Source organism: Ovis canadensis, chromosome 3 (assembly GCF_042477335.2).
Source record: "Ovis canadensis isolate MfBH-ARS-UI-01 breed Bighorn chromosome 3, ARS-UI_OviCan_v2, whole genome shotgun sequence".
NCBI lineage: Eukaryota > Metazoa > Chordata > Mammalia > Artiodactyla > Bovidae > Ovis > Ovis canadensis.
Window position 1 is genome coordinate 83,889,535 of NC_091247.1, and position 21,389 is coordinate 83,910,923.

The 21,389-nt window shown below is 44.3% G+C and overlaps 1 protein-coding gene across 5 annotated transcripts in view; it reads left to right on the forward strand.

Annotated features, from left to right (window-relative positions):
- Positions 1–868: 868 nt before the first annotated feature.
- SLC8A1 (solute carrier family 8 member A1) overlaps positions 869–21,389 on the forward strand; it is a 379,296-nt gene continuing 358,775 nt past the window's right edge. The window contains exons 1-2 of one of the 5 annotated variants that reach the window (XM_069583489.1): positions 869–1,020; positions 1,118–1,271. In XM_069583489.1, coding sequence (XP_069439590.1) covers positions 1,233–1,271 — 39 coding nt within the window. In that variant the 5' untranslated portion in view covers positions 869–1,020; positions 1,118–1,232. Of the gene's footprint in view, positions 1,021–1,117; positions 1,272–1,694; positions 1,886–2,278; positions 2,568–2,743; positions 2,952–21,389 lie in introns of those variants that run through there. The other 4 variants (XM_069583492.1, XM_069583493.1, XM_069583491.1 and 1 more) reach the window with 4 other exon arrangements.

Below are 21,389 nucleotides of genomic sequence, written 5' to 3' on the forward strand. Positions count from 1 at the left end.
CCCATAATAGCAATAACAGGCCGCACCCTTTCTACAAAATCCATTCCAATGAGACGTACTCCACTCACATTTTCATTTAGCTCTTGCATTCAGTCAGCTTTGTCCTATTTCCTATGGGTGGAGTCTAGTTATATGCCTTTCCCAATGTCATTTGCAAAGCAGCAACTTTTCTCTTCAAGCCCCTTTCCTTGAGTGTGAGCCAAATGCCTGCCTCTCACACTCTTGAAGGCAGGACCCTAAGTAATTTTTGTCTGAGGACATATGCTAACAGGGAGGTGGCAACCTTCTGTGTCTCCCTTCATGTCATTCTATTCATATCCATTAGTCAGTACAGTCTAATAAAACGTTTGTGTGAAGAGTGGCTTCCAAGAAAGTTTAACTCATCGCAGAGGAGAGGAACATGTTCTTGAGGAAGAATGATTCCTGGGAATATACAATCAAGAAGCTCGGAGTTTCCTCTAACAAGCTGAGTGTCCACAACCAACAGGAGGAGGCTGCCTGCCTCTGTTAATAAGAGTGGTCCTCATTCAGGCAGCATCACCATCACTTCTGAGTTTGTTAGAAGTGCAGATACCAGGCCTGTTTCAGATTTACAGCATAAGAAACTGCAGTCTCCAGCTGATTCATATGCAGGTTCACGCTTGAGGAGCATTGGCCTAGAACATGATTCTCAACCTTGGTTACACATGAGGCACCAACCAGGGAAGCTTAAAACTTAAAAATAATTATTGATGCCTGAGCAACCCCTCACCCGCCCCCCCACCCCCCACCCCCCACCCCCCACCCCCGGTGCAAGAGATTCCAAGATATCCTCTCTGGGGTGTGACCTAAGCATTGGGATTTTAAAAAGCTCCCCAGGAGATTCTGAGGTGCTGTCAGAATTGTGAACCACTGGCAAAAAGGCAAAGGAGGGCTACTTTTCCTACCCCTTACACCCTTTGCCTCACAGTCAAACAGCCAGCGGGTTTCCTGGAGTGAGAGTTTCTCTTTTCCTGTGACCTGGCAGCCCAGAGCCGGGCTGTAAGTACAGGGCTGGGTGGGTGGGGAGAGTCTACTAAGGAACGTAACTCTGAGTCTGATCCTCCCGTCTCCTTCCCACCCTCACCCCTCGACACAGCTGCCACTGATCTTCCACACTTAAGCAAACCACACCAGTGAGTGGCGAACATCAACCCGTGCTTGAAAAATACCAACTTGGAGCCCGATTTGAGAAGCTACATCAGAGTCTCGAGATGCGACGCTACAATCTGCATTTTTCACTAGCTTCCCAGGTGTGTCTGATATGCAGCCAGGTTTGTGAACTCCACCGCGGGTCTAGCCTTTCATCCTGCCAAATCATTAAGGGTTCTTAAGGATGAATGAGCTGTCAAGAGGGCGAGGGCCTGGCGCAGTACTCCTTTATTAATTATGGCGAAGTGATGTATTGGCAATGATAATGCTTCTCTTGGAAAGGGCAATGAATGGTTCGTCGATTGCTGCATTAGATGTTTCCCAGCTTAACCTTATTGCTCAGCTTTTACTCCTCTCTGTAGTTTTAAAAGCTTCAGGGCTTTCTCATTAAACAGCCTCTTGGTCTCTATTCTCAGGTGAGCTGCAATCTTAGAGGGAAACACCAACAAAGGAGAAGAGAATCTTTCGGAGTTCTTGGCTGGGAAATTACCCCCCCCCCCCGCCCCCCCCAATCCTCCTTCCTTATCTGCTTGTGTCAGCAGCTCCTAGCTAGCGTATTTCTGGACAGTTCCGATAAGTAGGAAAAACACGGAGTGAGGATTTCAGAGAAAAATCATTGATATATCCCCGGATCCCTTTGCTAAAAGAAAGCTTTCTTTAGCAGAAGGATAGAAAGTGGAGGAAGAAAGATATATCTGGATGAACAATTTCAGAGGTGAGAAACGGGTAGGCAAGCCGGGGTTGGGGTTCTGTCTGTGGGTGAGGCGAGGAAGGCGGCAAAGAAAAGTTGCAGCGATGGTCTGCGCGTGTAACCCACGGGTTGGGCGCCGGGGAAAGCGCTAGCACGCGCGGCCCGAACGCACTGCAGGGCCGAGAGCTGAGAGCTGGGAGGACGTCGACAGACCTCCGCGGCAGAGGCTGGGAAGCTGGAATTGTTCCCCTCTGGCTCGCAGCTCCAGAAACCGGCCAGCTCCGCTCGTCCGCGGTGGCCGAGGGCGCCGGCGTGGGGCGCGCGTGGGGCCCGGGCGCCGGCGGCGGCTGGGGGGAGCGCGCGTGAGAGCGAGTGCGAGGCTGCGGGCGGCGGGCGGGCGAGTGTGCGCGGGAGGGAGGGAGGGAGAGAGGGAGGAGAGCGCGCGCGCCGCCCGGGCCCCGGCCCTCCCAGCCTCCCGGCCTCCGCGCTGCCTCCCGCCCGCGCGCACCGGCTGCCCGCCGCCGCCGCCGCTCCTGCTCGCGCCGGCGCTGCACCGGAGCCTACCCGCCGCCCGCTTTGTGCTTCCCCCCGAAGATGGGAGCGACCTCTCCCAGCTCGGGAGCTATTTAAAAAGGAGGGAGTGCGCCGTTTTTCCTACTAGCGTGGAGGAACCGGAGAAGCATCCAGTCACACTCCCCCAAACCAGGTAGGATCTTCTGATGGGCAGCTGAAGGGATTTGGTCAGATACCGCCAACTATTTTCCATTTGTTCAGAAGGCTCCAGTTCCCTCCGCTTTGGCAAAGGACCGGCTCCTAAATTGTGTGTGTCTGTGTGTGTATTATCTCTACCCATATCTGGGGTGTGCGCGCTGCTCGGAGAGTGAAATTGCTCGGGCTGGTGCGCCTGGTCGTTGAGTGTACCCGCCTGCCGGAGGAAGAAAGGGCTGCTAAGGAGGGGTGCTGCACCCTGCACCGCCTTGGGCTTGAGGATTCAGGGCGCTGAGAGCGAAGTCCACCCGGAATGCAGCGCTGCTGGGGATCCAGGCGTCCCCACCCACTGGGCTCAGTTCCGTGGTCATCCGTCCCCCCGGTAATCCCTGGGGTCTTCCCCAAGCCCACACTCGCGAGTTTCCTCTTTTCCGGCCAGCCCTGGGTGCTCCTTCTGTAAGGACTGCGGAAAGGAGGGAGGTGTGGCCGGGGCGGGGGGGACAGGCGAGGGAGGGATGCAGCGGCGGGGGGAGGGGGGGAGTGGGCTGCAGGGTCCCAGCCTTCGGGCACTCTGCTATAGGGTGCCTTGGGGATGCTGCGCGCACGGGCATCTTGCCCCCGAGATTCGAGGGGAACTTTGCCGCTGCATTATCCGCCTCTGCCTCTGGAGCTTTGCTGGCTTTTGGGGAAATGGTCTGTGTTCTGAGATGTGAGGATATCCTTCTTGGCTCCTCCTTAATGAAAAAGAGGGAGGTCTTATGGGTGGACAGTCGGCTACGGAAACCAAATCTGCAGAGGCGATGCTTTTAAAAATACAGTATGTGTGCATCCTTGGCGTATAAAATCCCCTTTCCCTCGTGGCTTCTGGATGAATGGCTTGGGCTGGCAATTCGTATTTCCCTCTCCAGACAAAGTGGCAATGGTTGGGTTCTGAGCAGAGTGATCGAATGTAACAAAGAATTTTGTGAAGAAAGCGTTGTGCATGGTGTCCGCAGTCGGTGGAAACAAAGTCCGGCTTTGCTCTAGGTATTTATTTAACCCCCCTCTTGCCTGGCTCCCTTGCAGGCGCTATCTCTCTACTGCTAGTCAGCCACTAGTGGTTGTGAATATAACAATACAAACTTTGTCCTGCTGGAGGTGTGAAGACTAAAAACAGAGAGAGAGAGAGAGAGAAAGGATATCATAGGTGTAGTGGAAGGAGCTTTTTAAAATATGACGGTCGTAAAGACGGTACAGACATCCGTGTCATGGAGGAGCTGGTGGAGTAGGTGGAGAGTCTGATCAGATCTGGTTAAAGGCATAGCTTTTGAGTCTCTCCAATTAGAGCAACTGAACAGCCACAATGTAGTATCTGTGTGAAGATATCCTGAGGGAAATGGGGAGCAATCAGGAGGGGATTCTGAAAGCATACCTCCCGTCCACAACCCCCATAACATACACACTCACTCCTCACTCACAGGTTTCTCTTTCTCAGAGCTGCTCCCGCAGCAAGTCAGGCAAAGGGAGGAGAATATATTTAGATATTTCATTCATTTCAGAAAAGAAAACAAAGCTGTAATAGGAATGATTGCTTTTAGGTTGCTCTCTGTTACTTGGATTTACCTCTATGGGTTTGCTAAACTTGCTTAATTTTGAGGTTAGCATGAAAAAAAAAAGGAGGAAGGAAGAGAACTAGCTCGCTCCATCTTTGGGGCCTCCTGAATGAGAAGGCGGGGACAGATCCACTTACTTCATCAGAAGCATAATGTATTTTCTTAAATGGTTTTCATTTTAGGGACTCTGCCTGCTTGAAGGATTCCATTTGGATCTGAGGGCTAATTCGTTATTTCTCCCACCTACTAAAGAAGGAGCCGTGATTTTTCTCCCCTAAACTGGCTCTTTGATTAGATATGGCATGACTAATTCCTAGGGGAAAAGTAAAACAAACAAACAACAAAAACCTGCACAAAGGTAAACTGTTATTTACTATTGAGCTGTGCAGGGACAGCAAAGGATGTGTGTCTGTGACAATCAGACTTCCTTTACTCTGCCTTGAAACCTTAGCAGGGCTGTAAGAGGAGTGTAATGAATTAGAATATGAAGGCTGTGCTTTACCTCTGTGTATCTACCTACTGTCAGTTTACTTTATCTTATTTCTACTGTATCTTTTCAGATTAAGTACTGGATAACCCTTATGTTGATCATGAAAGGGGAGAAAAATGCATGGCCCAGCAGTGTTTTAACTCCAAATAAAATGACAAAAAGAAAGTGAAATTTCAAAAGGAAGGTGAGGTATAGTCAGTAACACCTACAGGACCATTTGTAGAAATTGTATTAATTGCTCTCTCTAATAACTCACTCTTTTGAAAATTAAATATTTCAAGAGAGCTTCAGCATTTTGTTAGCAAGCTATATTTAACATGGTTTTTTTTCCTAGACAAAAATAGTTTTATCTTGCAATGTAAATGCATATCTCTTTCCCTGAAGTACTTAATCTGTTTCTTTGACAAAATAAATGGTGAAAAAAGCTCTGTAGATCCTACCAAGTTGCATTTCCCCTTTAAAGAAAGTATAAAGCATGCATTTAGCTTATGGATGGGTTATTCTCAAAGTAAGTGCATTTGGGGACTGTACCATCTGGTTTTCATGTTGTAGTTCAGTAACAGAGGCCCTTTCTCTGTGATGCCTTCAGGTAGAGGGAGAAAAGCAAGTAGGTGAGAAGCAAGCAATCTGTCCCATCATCATGGAAATACACAAGATCTAAATTGAAGTAGAAATTAAATGTGGAAAAAGAAGCACAACAAAGAGGATGGTAGAGCACATAGCTTGCACGTTTGATATTTTTGCAGTGTGTATCTATGTTGCTTGTATCTAAACATTGTTGCTTGACATTGGGCTGACAAAACTTAGGAATCAACATGCCGAGATCTCACTTCTTCTTGAGCCTTCCACCCTCTTTCCCCCCCCGCCCCTTAATGGGTAAATGTCTCTTGTCAAAATATCTGTCAGTATCGTACATCCTCAGGGTCAGACCCCTCCTCATAACCTGTACCAAGTAGTCTCCCATCTGATCAGATTCTCCTGCTCCCTCTTGTGGCTAATGTTCTGACTTTCTCTGGATTTCAGAATCCATTCCTTCAGCTGCCTATCAATTTGGTTCTAATTTTCAGTGGTAACTGGGGCTAACAAAGCTGGTAGATTGCTGAACTAGCTGTTTCCAATTTTCTCTCTGAATAAAGGGGGATCTACCCCCTGGAGATGCTGAGACGTCCTTGAGATTTAGTGGACGCAAATGTCACTTGTTCTCTGACTCTTTAAGATGGACTAGGTTCTGGGAAAGTGAGCTTACAGAGTCTTGCTCTGAGATTTTGACCTGGACTCAGGGCTAGTTCGGTGAGGCCTCATCAAGTGCAGTGGGATTATTTTCAGTTGTTTGTTTGGTTTTTTTTTTCCTCTTCCGAAAGATAGCTCTCCCTCTGTGAAAGTGTCTGCATCTCTCTCTCTCTTTTCCTGCCTCCCTCTGTCCTCAGCCTCCTGTGCGTGTGGGCATACAAACACATACTCTTCACAAAAGATGTTTTATACAACACATCTTTTGAAAACTTCCAACTAATAAATGACTTAGATTCTCAGCAGGGTTTGAATATCAAGCTGCTCTTTTTCCGAACTGGAGACTCCTAGGGTAAACTACTCTTCCTGATACGTTTTCATCACCAGCAGTTGAGAATACAAATGAGATCAGGCATCTTTTACTAGTGTGTTGATTCAATTTGGAAGACAGTTGCTCCCAGCTCTTGGGTTTCAAGTGTTTTCTGTAGGCTCTCTTTGCTGACAACTCTGTATTGAACCCTTAAGTGTTTTGTGTTTACCTTTGTGATTTCTCCTTTGATGGGTGCAGTCAGGAGACTATAGTAAGTACAAAGTTTCATGAGAATCCTATTTTCCCTTCATCTGAAACTTTGTAGCCAGTTTTTAGGAGGAAGAGGAGACCATGGGGGGAGGGGGAAAGCACCGAAGTGATGAAAAGCAGCTGAAGTGATGAAAGTGTGTTTGTGAGCAGGGCAAGTACATTGTAGGCAGCTGCCTAGAAAGTGATATGAGAAACACAGAACATGCCTGGATTCAAAGCATTTATCTATCGACCAGTGTAGGATCAGAAATTCTTACTATTCCAGGCATTCATTTAAATAAAGTAATTCTATCTAATAAATCCCTAATAGAATGCAATGGGATTACTTAGGAAAGAGTTCCCATTCATTCTCATAAACCATTCACATCTGTTCATTTATTAACTTGAGTTGGTTTGTCTGATCATCTGGCAGATAGAGAAGTCCCGAGGATCTGGAACACAGCAAGGTACAGAAGAAGTGAAAGAAATTTGAAACTGGGTTGCTGTCCGCTAGTGCCCCTAGATGGAGAAGGCAGTGGCACCCCACTCCAGTACTCTTGCCTGGAAAATCCCATGGACGGAGGAGCCTGGTAGGCTGCAGGCCATGGGGTCGCGAAGAGTCGGACACGACTGAAGCAACTTAGCAGCAGCAGCAGCAGTGCCCCTAGAGGGCCCTTCTTGTGGGGAAGTGCCAGGGAATTGGAACCAGGCTACTGAATTTGGGGGCTAGAAAGTAGCCATACAGAGGCAAAGATAAACTGGCACCCTGAAATTTTACTTCCAGGGCAGCAAAGGTAACAAGAGTTTCTTGAAAATTTAGCTTAAGTCTTCTGAGAAATGGATGAGATGTGTCCCCAATCCTTAAAATCTTGAATGGCTTCTGCGGTGTCATTTTGGAGTGTTCATACCATTCACCTAGAAAACTAGTGTGATACTCATTCAGACAAACATTTATTTTTGCATATGCAATAGACATATAAACATGAAATGTAAATATTAGAATCCATCTTAAGTTTTTTAGGAAAGAAAAATTCATCGCTTTATAGATGTCATTGTGTGTGAAGTCAGAAAAATAATTTCATGGTTGAACCTAATGTGAAATGAAGTCTAACAGACATGAGAGTGATTCAGCAATTTACTTTAACCCAACTATGACATTTATTGAGCACTCAGTGTATGCACTGCACTGGGCTTTTCAGAGGATGCAGATGCTGAAGAGAAGTTATTTGACATTTGTTGAACACCCAGGATGTTCCAGACATCAGTCTAGGCACTTTACCTATTTTCTCATGTAATACCCTTTCAAGGAAACATCCTGATCCTGACTTAAAGATGAAGACTATGGCTCAGTTAAAAAACTTGTCCAAGAGTGAGTAGGTGATGATACCAGTTTTTGAGGCTTTTCCAAAGCCTTGGTCTTTGTTCTTGTTGATGTACAGTCTGGAACACCAAAATACTGTGCTGAATGAGACAGGTGGCTATGGCTGTCTAATAAACCCAGTGCTCTAGGAGTTGAGAGGAAGAAGAGAACACTGGAAAAGGTTTCTTGGAGGAGGAGGCATTTTAGTTCATTCTCAAAGAATGAAAAGGCCTTTGAAATAAGCAGTCTGGCTATTTTTAAAACATGTAAACCACCCCCATCTAATTTATGACAAGGACCACCGCAGAGCAAGGTTAGGGCCATTTCCAAACTCCAGTCCAGCTGCGTGTCCCAGTCAGGACCGTGGATCTGGAACCAGAGATAGCAGAAGCCGTTGCACATGTCTTTTGCATGGGGAACCGGAACGGATGATGAATTTCCAGCACGCCTTGAAGGAGGGAGGCTGTATCATGCACACATGTCTTTTGCATGGGGAACCGGAATGGATGATGAATTTCCAGCACGCCTTGAAGGAGGGAGGCTGTATCAGTCTGAGAGGTGAGGCAAGGAACATAGCCCCTGGCCACCTGTTGCTTCCTTATATTTGATGGTTATGGTTTCTGTGCCATCACAGGTGGTTTTTCTTTCCTTGCTGAGCACCAAGTGGCTCTGGTGCTTTCTCCCTGAAGCTTTTTCAGCTCCTCACTTCTGCTTCCCCTTAAGGTACAGGAACCAGGGCCCCCTTTGGCTCTGCTCTGTTCAATGTACAGCATCCAGTTTGGGGCAGGTTTCGAAAATCAGGCTGCTTACTTTACACACCAGCCACCACTTCCTCTGTGCTTCATGGTAGAGCCCCCAGAGTGAGTGGCATCAGACAGGGTGAAAGGGTAAAGCTTGGGGAGGAGCTCAGGCGCTCAGTCATCTGTGTTCCTTAGAAATTGCAGGTCGCCATTCTTCCAAATCTGCAAGGAGATCCAACCAGTCCATCCTAAAGGAGATCAGTCCTGGGTGTTCATTGGAAGGACTGATGCTAAAGCTGAAACTCCAATGCTTTGGCCACCTGATGCGAAGAGCTGACTCATTGGAAAAGACCCTGATGCTGGGAAAGACTGAAAGCAGGAGGAGGAGGGGACGACAGAGGATAAGATGGTTGGATGGGCATCACCGACTCAATGGACTTGGGTTTGGGTGAACTCCGGGAGTTGGTAATGGACAAGGAGGCCTGGTGTGCTGAGCTTAATGGGGTCGCAAAGAGTCAGACACGACGGAGCGACTGAGCTGAACTCTTCCAAATTCTGCCTTTCAAATGTTGGTTGATGTGAGCCACCTGGAGCTGAAATCAGAGTTGATATTGGATTCAGCTGGTAACTCTTCTCTACTGTCTGTCTGCTCCTGGCTGTGCAGCTGCCCCTGCCCCCTTTTCTAGAACTTCTTGTCATCATTTCTCATGCTGCTTAGAACCCTAGGTAGCTCTGGAAGACCACATCAGAGGTCATCTATTTTATATATATATATATATATATATATATATATATATAGAGAGAGAGAGAGAGAGAGAGAGAGAGAGAGAGAGAGACAAATAAGCAAATGGAGGCCATATGAAATTAAATGAATTCATAGAATGAAATGGGATATAGTTGGATCCAGATGTGTGACTCTGAAATTACTTTACTAAAGTTACATCTCTCTTTTTCTTTGATAATGTTAATAGAAAGCCTTAGACATGTGCCTGTGTTTTCTGAGCTCAGGAGTACTTAGATGTCTAGCAGTGATTTCCTCAGTTGGAAAGAGAATGATGACTTTGCTTCTAGATCAAAGATATTGATGAATGCAATGAAGAATGCTAGGGCACTCAGACCAAAGTTCTCTGAGGTCAGCAGGCATATCTCAGTATCTGAGCATGCATGCTCAGTTACGTCTGACTCTTTGCAACCCACTATGGACTGTAAGCCTCTAGGCTCCTCTGTGTGTGGGATTCTCCAGGCAAGAGTCTAGGAGTGGGTTGCCATGTCATCCTCCAGGCAATAGACATGTCATATTAGTTTTAATGTTTGTTTGAATTCAACAAGTGGCATATCTAACATTGTGCAAGGTCCTTAACTTCTCTGTGCCTCATTTTATTCGTCTGGTGAAAGTGAAAGTGAGGTTGCTTAATCATGTCCAACTATTTGCAATCCCATGGACTGTAGGCTCCTCCGTCCATGGAATTTTCCAGGCAAGAGTACTGGAGTGGGTTACCATTTCCTTCTTCAGGGGTCTTCCTGACCCCAGGGATCTTCATCTGTTAAATGGGAGTAATAATAGTAGAGAGCCTGATGGGGTTTTTGTGAGGAATGATACATTCATACTTATAAAACATCTGGAACTGCCTATAGCACATGAATGCTCAATGAAGATTGGTCCTTACTGCTTGAGGGACGACTGTCCCTACCTGTGTGCCTTTACACGGACATTCTGATTGTGGAAGGTTGTCTTGGAGAGCCGGAAGATAAGGACACACACAATGGCTGTGCCAAAGGTCACAGAACTGTTTTGTTTTGTTTTTTAATTAATTTATTTATTTTAACTGGAGGCTGATTACAGTATTGTGGTGGCTTTTGCCATACATCGACATGAATTAGCCATGGGTGTACATGTGTACCCCCATCCTGAACCCCCACAGAACTGTTTTTTAAAGGGCCACAGAGTAAATAGTTTTGGCTTTGTGGACCACAGGGCCTGTCAGAGCTACTCAACACTGCTGTAAAAACGTGAAAGCAGGCATTGACAGTACTTAAATGCATGAACGTGCTGTTTTCCATAGAACAGTTTTTACTTACACTGAAATTCGAGCATTGTGTAATTTTCACATATGAAACAGTGCTTTTTAAAAACGTTTCAATCGTTTCAAAATATATTTTTTAAAATAGGCATTATCAAGACAGATGGTAGGCTAAATTTGACCTCTTGCCCATAGTTTCCTAACCCTCGAGACACAGATCTTAAGAGAAACACACCAGTCACCTTAGGGGCTGCAGGAATCCAAGCAATCGGGGTTGGTGTCATGGGAAGAGAGCTGGCCTAGAAACTCAGAGACCTTGTTTTAGAGCTTAGCTTTGTCACTTCTGAGATGTGTGGCTTTGGGGAAAAAGTCTTTTAAGTCCTCATAGCCTGAGTTTTCTTTCAGGGAAAAGGGAGGAAGGGGCAACATTAGAAGACTTTTAGGGGCCTTCCTAACAATAAAAGCGGTTTTCTGAAGGGGAATTGGATATTCAGAATGGGTCATGGAGGACAGGTAGATAAAGCATGAGAAAGGGAAACAGGGTGTGAATTTGGGTAATTTTCAGTTTGTAGCTCAGCTGTCTACCAGGAACAGTAAATCTGGCAAGTTAGACAGGTGATGTATAATGGATGATGACCTTGAATGCCAAAGTGAGGAATTAGGATATCGTAGCTTTGGGCCACCAGCAAAATTCCTCGATTTTACAGATCAAGCTGAGAAAGGGAAAACGACTTGTCCAAGGCCACGTGACTGGTCAGTGAGAGCGGAGACCAGCACTCATTTCTTTTGGCCCCAAGACCAATGACCTTTCTGTCTACAGTACTGCCCCCAGCAGTGTGGTAGAATGCAGTTAATTTCCACTGTGTGACTGTGACCTCAGAGGGGGAGATTCTCATATGAATTTCAGAAGCTGTTTTTAGCATTTTCTTAACATGATCTCATACCCCAGTATATCTAAGAAGGTAGGTCTGTGAGTAATCCCATTACTGAGAAGGGTAATTACAGAAGTGTCAGCCTAAGGCCTTGCACTCCAGCAACCTTTAGCCTGGCTTCTTGCTGAGTGTCTTTCAAAAAATTTTGGCTCTGATGTTACTTCATCAGCAAAGCCTTCCCTAATATCCTAGTAGGTCAGGCCTTCCATTACTTACTCTCCTAGGACTGTGTTTTTCCTTTATAGAATTTATCAATTAATAAATGCTTCTTTCTGTAACAATTTAAATGTTTCTGTTTGTGACAGTTTAAATTAACATCTATCCTCTGTCTTCCTAGCTAGATGATAAATTCCAGGAGGAGAGAGATTGTTTAGTTCATGGTTCTAGCCCCGGATACTTTGCCAGACACATAATAGACATTCAGTGTTTGTTGAATGAATGTTATCTCATTAATCATTGATACTTGTGAAAATAATCCTTCCTTATGCAAAGACTTAATAGGCAGGAGTTACTATCTTCACTTGTTAATAAAATGGTTACATGAGCCTTTCCTTCTCCACTGAATTTTTTCTCTTTTTCAAAAGCTCCTGTCTAATCCTCAACCTATCACAAAAAGACAATAATAGTCATGGCATAGTTACTAAAATTAAAACCATAAGTCAATATATAAACAGTTTTTCAAACACAGGTATATGGGATTGGTTTAAAACAGTGATCCCCATCCTTTTTGGCACCAGGGACTGATTATATGGAAGACAGTTTTCCCATGGACCAAGATGGGGGGCAGAGGGGAATGGTTTTGAGATGATTAAAGCACACTGCATTTATTGTGCACTTTATTTCTGTTATTATTACATCAGCTCCATCTCAGATCATCAGGCATTAGATCGCAGAGATTGAAGACCCCTGGTTTAAAGGACATGTTCATTAGATGCCTTACTTAGTAAACTGTATGTTTCCTAAACTGTGCTCAGGGCTTTGTATAAAGAGTTCATATGTTCCCTCCTGAAAAGCTACTTGATTTGTTTCTCTAAATAAAAATTTGGTTAGTTCCTTTCTAAGCTGCTTCCATTTTAAAAAATGGATTGGTTATATATACACTCAGAGCTGTGTCACTGCGTCTATTGTCAGGAACTTTAGAAAATTAGAACATAGAATGTTGATGAAGAGTCACCCTTGTGTGAGCATCAGTCAGCTTGAATTTTTAAAACAATGTTTACTTACTTTTGGCTGTGCTGAGTCTTGGTTGCTTCAGGGGCTTTTATGTAGTTACGGTGAGCAGGGAACTAGTCTGCGTGTGGTGCATGGGCTCGTCGTTGCGGTAGCTCCGTTTGTTGCCGATCATGGCTCCAGGGCACGCCGGCTTCAGTAGCTGCAGCACGTGGGCTCAGCAGTCGTGGCTCCCTGGCTCCAGAGCACACGCTTATTAGTTGTGGTGCAGTGGCTTCGTTGCGCGGCGGCATATGGGATCCTCTTGGCCTAGAGACTGAACCCGTGTCTCCTGCATTGGCAGGCAGATTCTTTACCACTGAACTACCAGGAAAGCCCCCAACCTAGGTTTTGAAAAAACTGTTTCTTTTTACTTTCTATTTCTGTTCTCCTCAAGGGCATCTCATTCTTTGAAGGATTGTGCTTTGTGACTATGCAGGAAAATTTGATAGACCTACAAACTTTCAGTTGATAAATTCCCATCTCCCAAAAACAATCTACTTGAAGATGAAGCTTAATGACTCAGGAGAAAAAGCGGATGAAATTCACCAGCTTGCTCACATAACCAGCAATTTTTTTGTTAAAAAAGATTTTTTTAAGGCATTGTGCATGTTCCTATCGCATGGCTTGAAACTGAATTCTGTATTAAACATTCCCAATCCCAAGAGACAGACTACAAAGCCAGAAGAGTGACTTCAGAGGTTTACTCTTGAGTTGAAGGGAACAGGGGAACATGGTGAGGCGCCATACGAGCCTCTCATTTAAAGAGCACAACTTTCCTCACCACCTAGGAGGTCTAGTTTGGGTTTTTTGTTTCTGCGTATTGTTGACGTCTGTTCAGAGCTGGTGAATGGAACCTGATTGAAAGGTCTCTGAAGACTCCCAGAGAAGCAGAAGATACTAAGAAGAGGTGGCAAGAATACACAGAAGAACTGTGCAAAAAAGATCTTCACGACCCAGATAATCACGATGGTGTGATCACTCACCTAGAGCCAGACATCCTGGAATGTTAAGTCAAGTGGGCCTTAGGAAGCATCACTACGAACAAAACTAATGGAGATGATGGAATTCCAGTTGAGCTATTTCAAATCCTGAAAGATGATGCTGTGAAAGTGCTGCACTCAATATGCCAGCAAATTTGGAAAACTCGGTAGTGGCTGCAGGACTGGAAAAGATCAGTTTTCATCCCAATCCCAAAGAAAGGCAATGCCAAAGAATGCTCAAACTACCACACAATTGCACTCATCTCATACGCTAGTAAAGTAATGCTCAAAATTCTCCAAGCCAGGCTTCAACAATACATGAGCCGTGAACTTCCAGATGTTCAAGCTGGTTGTAGAAACCAGAAGAACCAGAGATCAAATTGCCAACATCTGCTGGATCATGGACAAAGCAACAGAATTCCAGAAAAACATATACTTTTGTTTTCTTGACTATGCCAAAGCCTTTGACTGTATAGATCACAACCAACTGTGGAAAATTCTGAAAGAGATGGGAATACCAGACCACCTGACCTGCCTCTTGAGAAATCTGTATGCAGGTCAGGAAGCAACAGTTAGAACTGGACATGGAACAATAGACTGGTTCCAAATAGGAAGAGGAGTACACCAAGGCTGCATATTGTCACCATGTTTATTTAACTTATGCAGAGTACATCATGAGAAATGCTGGGCTGGATGAAACACAAGCTGAAGTTGAGATTGCTGGGAGAAATATCAATAACCTCAGATATGCATATGGCACCACCCTTATGGTAGAAAGTGAAGAACTGAAGAACCTCTTGATGAACGTGAAGGAAGAGTGAAAAAGTTGGCTTAAAGCTCAACATTCAGAAGACAAAGATCATGGCATCTGGTCGCATCACTTCATGGGAAATAGATGGGGAAACAGTGGCGAACTTTATTTTTTGGGGTCCAAAATTACTGTAGATGGTGACTACAGCCATGAAATTAAAAGATGCTTGCTCCATGGAAGAAAAGTTATGCAACCTAGACAGCATATTAGAAAGCAGAGACATTAATTTATCAACAAAGGTCCATCCAGTTAAGGCTATGGTTTTTCCAGTATTCATGTTTGGATGTGAGAGTTGGACTGTAAAGAAAGCTGAGCACTGGAGAATTGATGCTCTTGAACTGTGGTGTTGGAGAAGACTCTTGAGAGTCCCTTGGACTGCAAGGGGATCCAACCAGTCCATCCTAAAAGATATCAGTCTTGAATGTTCATTGGAAGGACTGATACTGAAGCTGAAACTCCAATCCTTTGGCCACCTGCTGGGAAGAACTGACTCATTTGAAAAGATCCTGATGCTGGGAAAGATTGAAGACAGGAGGAGAAAGGGATGACAGAAGATGAGATGGTTGGATGGCATCACTGACTCAATGGACATGAGCTTGAGTGGACTCGGATTTGATGATGGATAGGGAGGCCTGGAGTGCTGCAGTCCATGGGGTTGCAAAGAGCTGGACATGACTGAGCAACTGAACTGAACTGCAGATTTCCATGGATTTGCTCCTTTGCCCTATGTCTGTGTAGGTTCCTAGCTATCCTTAGCTGTTTCTCTTTGAGGAAAGCAGAGCAAGCCCTTGCCAAAATTACGAAGTATGTATGTTACTCTCAGTGATTTAATCTCCTCTTTGGAGGACCCTTTTGATCGCCGATTAGGGTCCATTTTTCTCTGCCCTCTTCTCTCTTCCCTACCCTATACACTCGCCATTTTTATTTTTTGGCCATGCTACATAGCATGTGGGATCCTAGTTCCCCAACCAGGGATTGAACCTGTGCCTCTTGCATTGGAAGCATGGAATCTCATCCACTGGACTGCCAGGGAAATCCTGGGACTTCAATAGTTTAGTATTGTCTGGAGTCCCAGTTGGTGATGAGAGCCCATCTGATGTACTATTTCACATCAGCATCATACTGATATTACAACAGTTATCTTCTAATATGTAAGCACCATGTTCCATCAAGGACCTTGTTTATGTCCTTTTGCTCTCTAGGCTGTGTTTGCTAAACATGCTGATGCCCTTCAAGCTAGTTCTGCCTTCCTACCCAGTTCTGCCTTTTATGCATTTCTACCCGTCATGCCAGGGCCAAGGCCATCTACATCGGAATCACCTACAGTGCTTCTTAAAATTCAAATTTGGGGGTTCCTCTTTAGAGCTACAGGGCTTTCCTCATGGCTAAGCAGGTAAAGAATTTGCCTGTAATACAGGAGACCCAGGTTTAATCCCTGGGTCAGGAAGATTCTCTTGAGAAAGGAATGACTGCCCACCCCAGTGTTCTTGCCTGGAGAATTCCATGGATAGAGGAGCCTGGTGGGCTACAGTCTACAGTCTATGGAGTCACAAAGAGTTGAATGCGACTGAGCAATTAAGACTTACATTGTTTTCTTTAGATTTACTGTATACCCATTGATAGGGCCCAGTTATCTTCACTTTAATGAATTTTCCAGAAGATCCTTAGGTGAAGTGAAGTTGAAGAAGTATTGTTCTATGCCTTTAGTCACATCATTGCTTCCTTCTGAAATGCCCTTACTCTCTTCAGCTTCTGTTTTTTCCAGTCCTTTCCTTTTATGGAATTTTCCATCTTCTTTCTCCTATTCATGGTCATTTGAGTAAATATCACTTGAAGACTGTAAATTTGATCAGGAACAGGGACCGGGAATCAGTCCGCTTTGTAATCCCCACCGTGTTTGGTCCGGTGCTTTGCACTAGAAGCCGTTCAATAAATGCTTGAGAACAAATAAATGGTCTACTCTGTAGAACTAGGAATACCAGGAGGGTTATACGTCACTCAAATGTCTGAAGGCGCAATGTCAACAAGCTAGTGTGGGAAATATTTTTAGGTAGGAGATCTTTTTTGGTGACCCAGAAATAAATGCACACATATGACCTCATTTTTCTTCAGTGTAAGGTCAAACATCAGGAAAGCTTGCTCTTTTCAGGGTGGATGGTGAATAAATCATTACCTGAAATAGTTGCTATTGTCCAACATGAGACCCCTCAAAGTTTCATGGAAGAGATGATCTGAGGCCCCCCTCTGGGAATTCACTACATTTGAAATCTTTCGGTTGCAAGACTGTAGATGGAGCAGTTGGAGGTTTCTAGAAGCCCACTTGTATGACCCCAAGACCCCAGGTATGTTAACCTGGAAAAGAGGTGGTCCACTTTGAGGGCATCCAGGTGTGGTCATGGTCTTACTCTCTGAATGCCTGGGAAGTCTCTCCTCTTCCTGATTCCCTAGTCATGGAAGAGTTCTGTCTTCTGGAAAGCAAGACTCACTCCTTGTCTCTTGTAATGACTTACTAGAATCTGAGCATCTTTGGGGAATATAATTTTATATGTCTTTAAAACAGTATCTGGCACAAATGAGTGGCTAAGAAAAGCTTGGCAAACTTGTGAACGAATGTGTTGTTTTCTCATTTCTTTGGATTACTTATCAGTTAAAAAATTAAAAGATAAACATGTCTTGACCCCAAGACTATACATTTGTGGGCTGTGTTGAGATTATTTTTTAAAAAATGATTTATTGTCATGAGAGCTAAGTATTAACTTACTTGTTGGGCTAAAATTTGGTATCATTCTCCACAGCTTTTCAGATTGCCTTCTTTTATTTTAGTTTTTGCTTGTTCACTGCTAGGATGTCATTCCCCATTTTCTTTTCTCCTGACTGAATGGAAAAACCTTGAGATTATTACATGCCTTTGGAGGGATTTCCAACCTCAGATTTTAGCTGATGATCCCTTAAATGGATCATCTTTCCTTGTCACGTGATGAATGGGAGTGCTTACAAAAGCCTTCCTTGGGGGTGGGGCGGCAGGAGATGGGCAAGGGAAAGGTGAAAATCTCTGGATGGGTTGATGTAAACTACACATGTTTATTCAGGAGGAAAGGAGGGGCAGCGTGAGAAGGTTATTTTGCATGAAGTACCTCAGTAAGGAGCTCTTTGCTAGGAAAGAACAGTATTGTTAATCTCTGTAGTGAAAACAAGTAAACGAAATGGTGTTGCCATTCTTCATTCTTCTCTACTGCATATTGATTGTGGCTTTTCAGTCTGATACTGGCCTCTGCTCCCTTTAGGGGTATCCATCTTACCTAGGGAGCATTTCTAAATGCGTATGCCTAGGCCCAGCCCCTGGATTCTGATTCCACACCAGAGATTTGGTGAATCAGCACAAGGCCAACCAAGAGGTATTTTATGCATTTAATAAAAGCAGGTGCTATGCATCTTCCATGTAGCAGGGTGTGCGCGAGGGCACTGGGTGAACAAGAGACAGAAATCCCTACCCTTACAGAGTTGACATCTATGAGAGAGAATAAGCAGAACTGTTAAATAAAGTCTATGATGTATAAAAAGTAGTAAGTTGTAAGACTTACAGACGTAGAGAACAGACTTGTGGTTCCCAAGGGGGAAGGAATTGGGAGAGAGATTGACTGAAAATTTGAAGTTAGGAGATACAAACTGTTACATATAGAATAGATAAACAGCAAGGTCCTACTGTATAGCATGGGGAACTACATCCAATATCCTGGGATAAACCATAATGGAAAAGAACATAAAAAAGAACGCATGTATGTGTATAACCAAATCACTTTGCTGTGCAGCAGAAATAAACACGGCATTGGAAATCAGCTATAATTCAATAAAAAGTAATAAGTTCTGTATAGAAAAGCAATGTAAGGGAAAAAGGGTCTCATGACTTTTCAGTGACATTTTCATTATCCTAAATCCTGAAGCCATCTTTCCTTTTTGGCCACGTTGCCTGACCATTACCCCAGCTGCTACCTTTGATGAATGAAGAGGGTGTTTTCTGACAAGGGACAGGCCCTGTAGTCTTATAAGTCTGGGCAGGGGGCTTGAGTCCCTTATGTGATGTCTAACTGCTTGTCTCCCAGAGGACCTGTCCTCATTTTTCAGGAAGAAAAGTAGAAACTCTCTCTTTGGGGAAAAAATAAAGTAATAGCAGAGAGTTGCTGTGGGCCCTGAAGGAGCTCCTTGGTGACGTGTGGCCATGGCCTGATGGCCTGAGGGTGGGGGCCAGGATGGTAATTGGCACCCTCCGCGGATGATCAGATAAAGAAGGCCAGCCTCTGGCATCATCTTTGTCAAGAAGCATTTGGAAGTGCTTGCATTTGTAGCGAATGAGAATTCAAGGTTGCTTTACCGTTGCCTTAGAAACAGATTCATTGCTTAGTTTTGAGGCTTTTAGTCAGCAAGAATTACAGAGGTGGGGATTCCAGGTCTTGGTGGAGAGTCAAGGAGTTCCTTGGAAAAACCCCAGCTGCTGATCAGCAAAATGAGACTAGGCCACCTCAAGCACAGAACTGGTGAGAAGGCCAGAGGTGCTTCCTCTCTGAGCTGGTTCCCCTTGTAGTCAGAAGCACCAAAGCTCCCACTGTGGTGCTGCCTCAGTCCTCCTTGAACCTCTGCTGTGGCAGTTTGATGATCTGCCTGGCGAGCACATGCATCCGTTTCTGTGCCATAGAGGGGTGGGCTCACTCAATTTGATACCTGTTCACCATCCTTTGTCAGTGATGTTCAGGTCTGTCATCTATAGGTGTTGGGGCTGTTTGGTTTGCTTTAAAATAAATAGTGAGCAGAAGATAATGTGAGGATTCTTGCGACTGTGTGCTGAAGGCTCGTTTGGATGATGTAATGAACATTCCTAAGTAAGAACTGTCCCTGGGTGTAAGGGCTTATCTGAAACCACTGTGAAGATCAGACTACCCCTTGTTCAGAGTTCAGTAGATCAGGGTGAAAGGTTAGAAGGTCAGGCAGCAGACTAATACATCAACAGCTACTATTTGCTGCTTAATTTTCATAGAAATAAATATTTGAGGGGACAGTGGCAAGAGTCAAATCTGTTTACATCTGATGACTGAGGCATCAGAATTGAGACAAAACATGGAGGGAAAAAATGAAGAAGGACTCATTTTTTGATGACACCTAACCCACATCCTCAGGGCTTCACTGGTGGCTCAGTGGTAAAGAAACCCCATATCCTCACAAGCATTTGGATTTGGTGTTAATTTAATAAAGAAAGAAACTGAAGTCCAGAGAGTTCTTTCCAGTTGCTTCATGACCAATAAGCTATAGCAGTGTTTTTTGGTCCACTGACCTCACAAATTAGATGACTGTGAAACCATCTTTTGAATATAATTGTGACATTTTTGAGTTAAACTCAGAAGTCCCCTTCCTTTTTGTGTAATAGCAATGATGGATTTTTTTTTTTTTTTTTTTTTTTTACTGCTTTGTCCACCCTTAGACATTGATACCCTTTTGGCTGGGAGCGTATTGGGAGATGTTGGTTGGGGCAGGGCTGCTTCTTGACAGACTGAAGAGATTGCCCTGAGAGTATTTGCAGAAGAGGTTACCAGGTAATTGCTAAAAGGCGGGAGAGTGGGAGCCAGTTGTCTCCGGGAACATCACAGCCCACAGGTTACCTCCCAGCTGCGGATATCTGTCCGTGTCAGTCTGTTATCCGTAAGATAAAACTAGGCTTGTTGGAAACCTTTTATGGGACTTTTGCTACCTATCCCCACATAGAAGCCAAGAGGTTTTCCATTGAGCTAGTCTAAGCCCAAATCCAATAGTTCTCAAAAGATTGCTATATACACTCTCAGGTGTGGTAGACTGGAGCAGGGGATTACATCAGTCTCAGAGACAGACCGGGCTTTGAATCTTAGTTACTGTCTGACTTTCAGCAAGTATGTAACCTGTCTGAACCTCAGTCTTCCCACCTACAAACAGGATTACAGTATATTGTTAGGGGTGCTATTCACACAGACTCTAATGGAAATGGCAATATTAGGAGTTGTATAACAGGGCAATGCTTGTTTCTGGAAGTATTAGATATAATAATTAGATATAGACAGATGTAAAAAATTTAACATGGTGTCTGGGACAGTGTTTAATGATGGAGCCTGGGATTACCATCTCAGGCAATCAGCTGTGATTTGTGATTTGCTGTGGTGTCATTTTGAAATGTGCTTCAAAGAAGGAAACTAGTTCAGGGCACAGAAAGCACAATATGCAAAGACCTGGAGGTAAGAAAGTGCTGTCCTGTTCAGGAATTGAGAGAATTCCCAAATTTTAGAACTCAAAGGCCAGATCCTGGAAGGTCTAAATAGCCTATTGAGGGGGTTTGCATTTGTCTTCAGGGCAATAGGCCATGAAGAGTTTTAAGGGGAGTGAGAGAGTGTGATGTGCATTTTGGGAGGTTTGTTTTGACTGAGATGTGAGGAATGGAATGATGCGCCTTGGCAGCAATTTCAAGGGAGTGGTTCATTCTATCCACCCTGGAGACAGGCGCAACTTTGTGTCTGTTCTGGTAGACTGTGTGTTCGGTACTATTCCCTCTGAGCAAATTCTTAACCTTCCTGATCCTTACAGGTTACCAAAATGTTTTAAGTTGCTTTAATCTTCCAAAAGGTCACTGCAAATGTTTATTTTTCCTTTTTAAACTTTAGATCTTTACTATATCATTTTATATACCTGCAGGGCATTGGGATCATTGCCTTGATCAGACTTTTTTTTTTTTATAATAGGCAAATGCTGGCTTCCTTTTTTCTCTTCTTGTCTTTATAGTCTGTTCTTTAGTGAACCAGCAGAGAGATTATTTTAAAAGATAAATCAGCTCATAGCACACTTCTGATTGGAATCTCTCTGTGATTCCCATCTCCCTCACAATC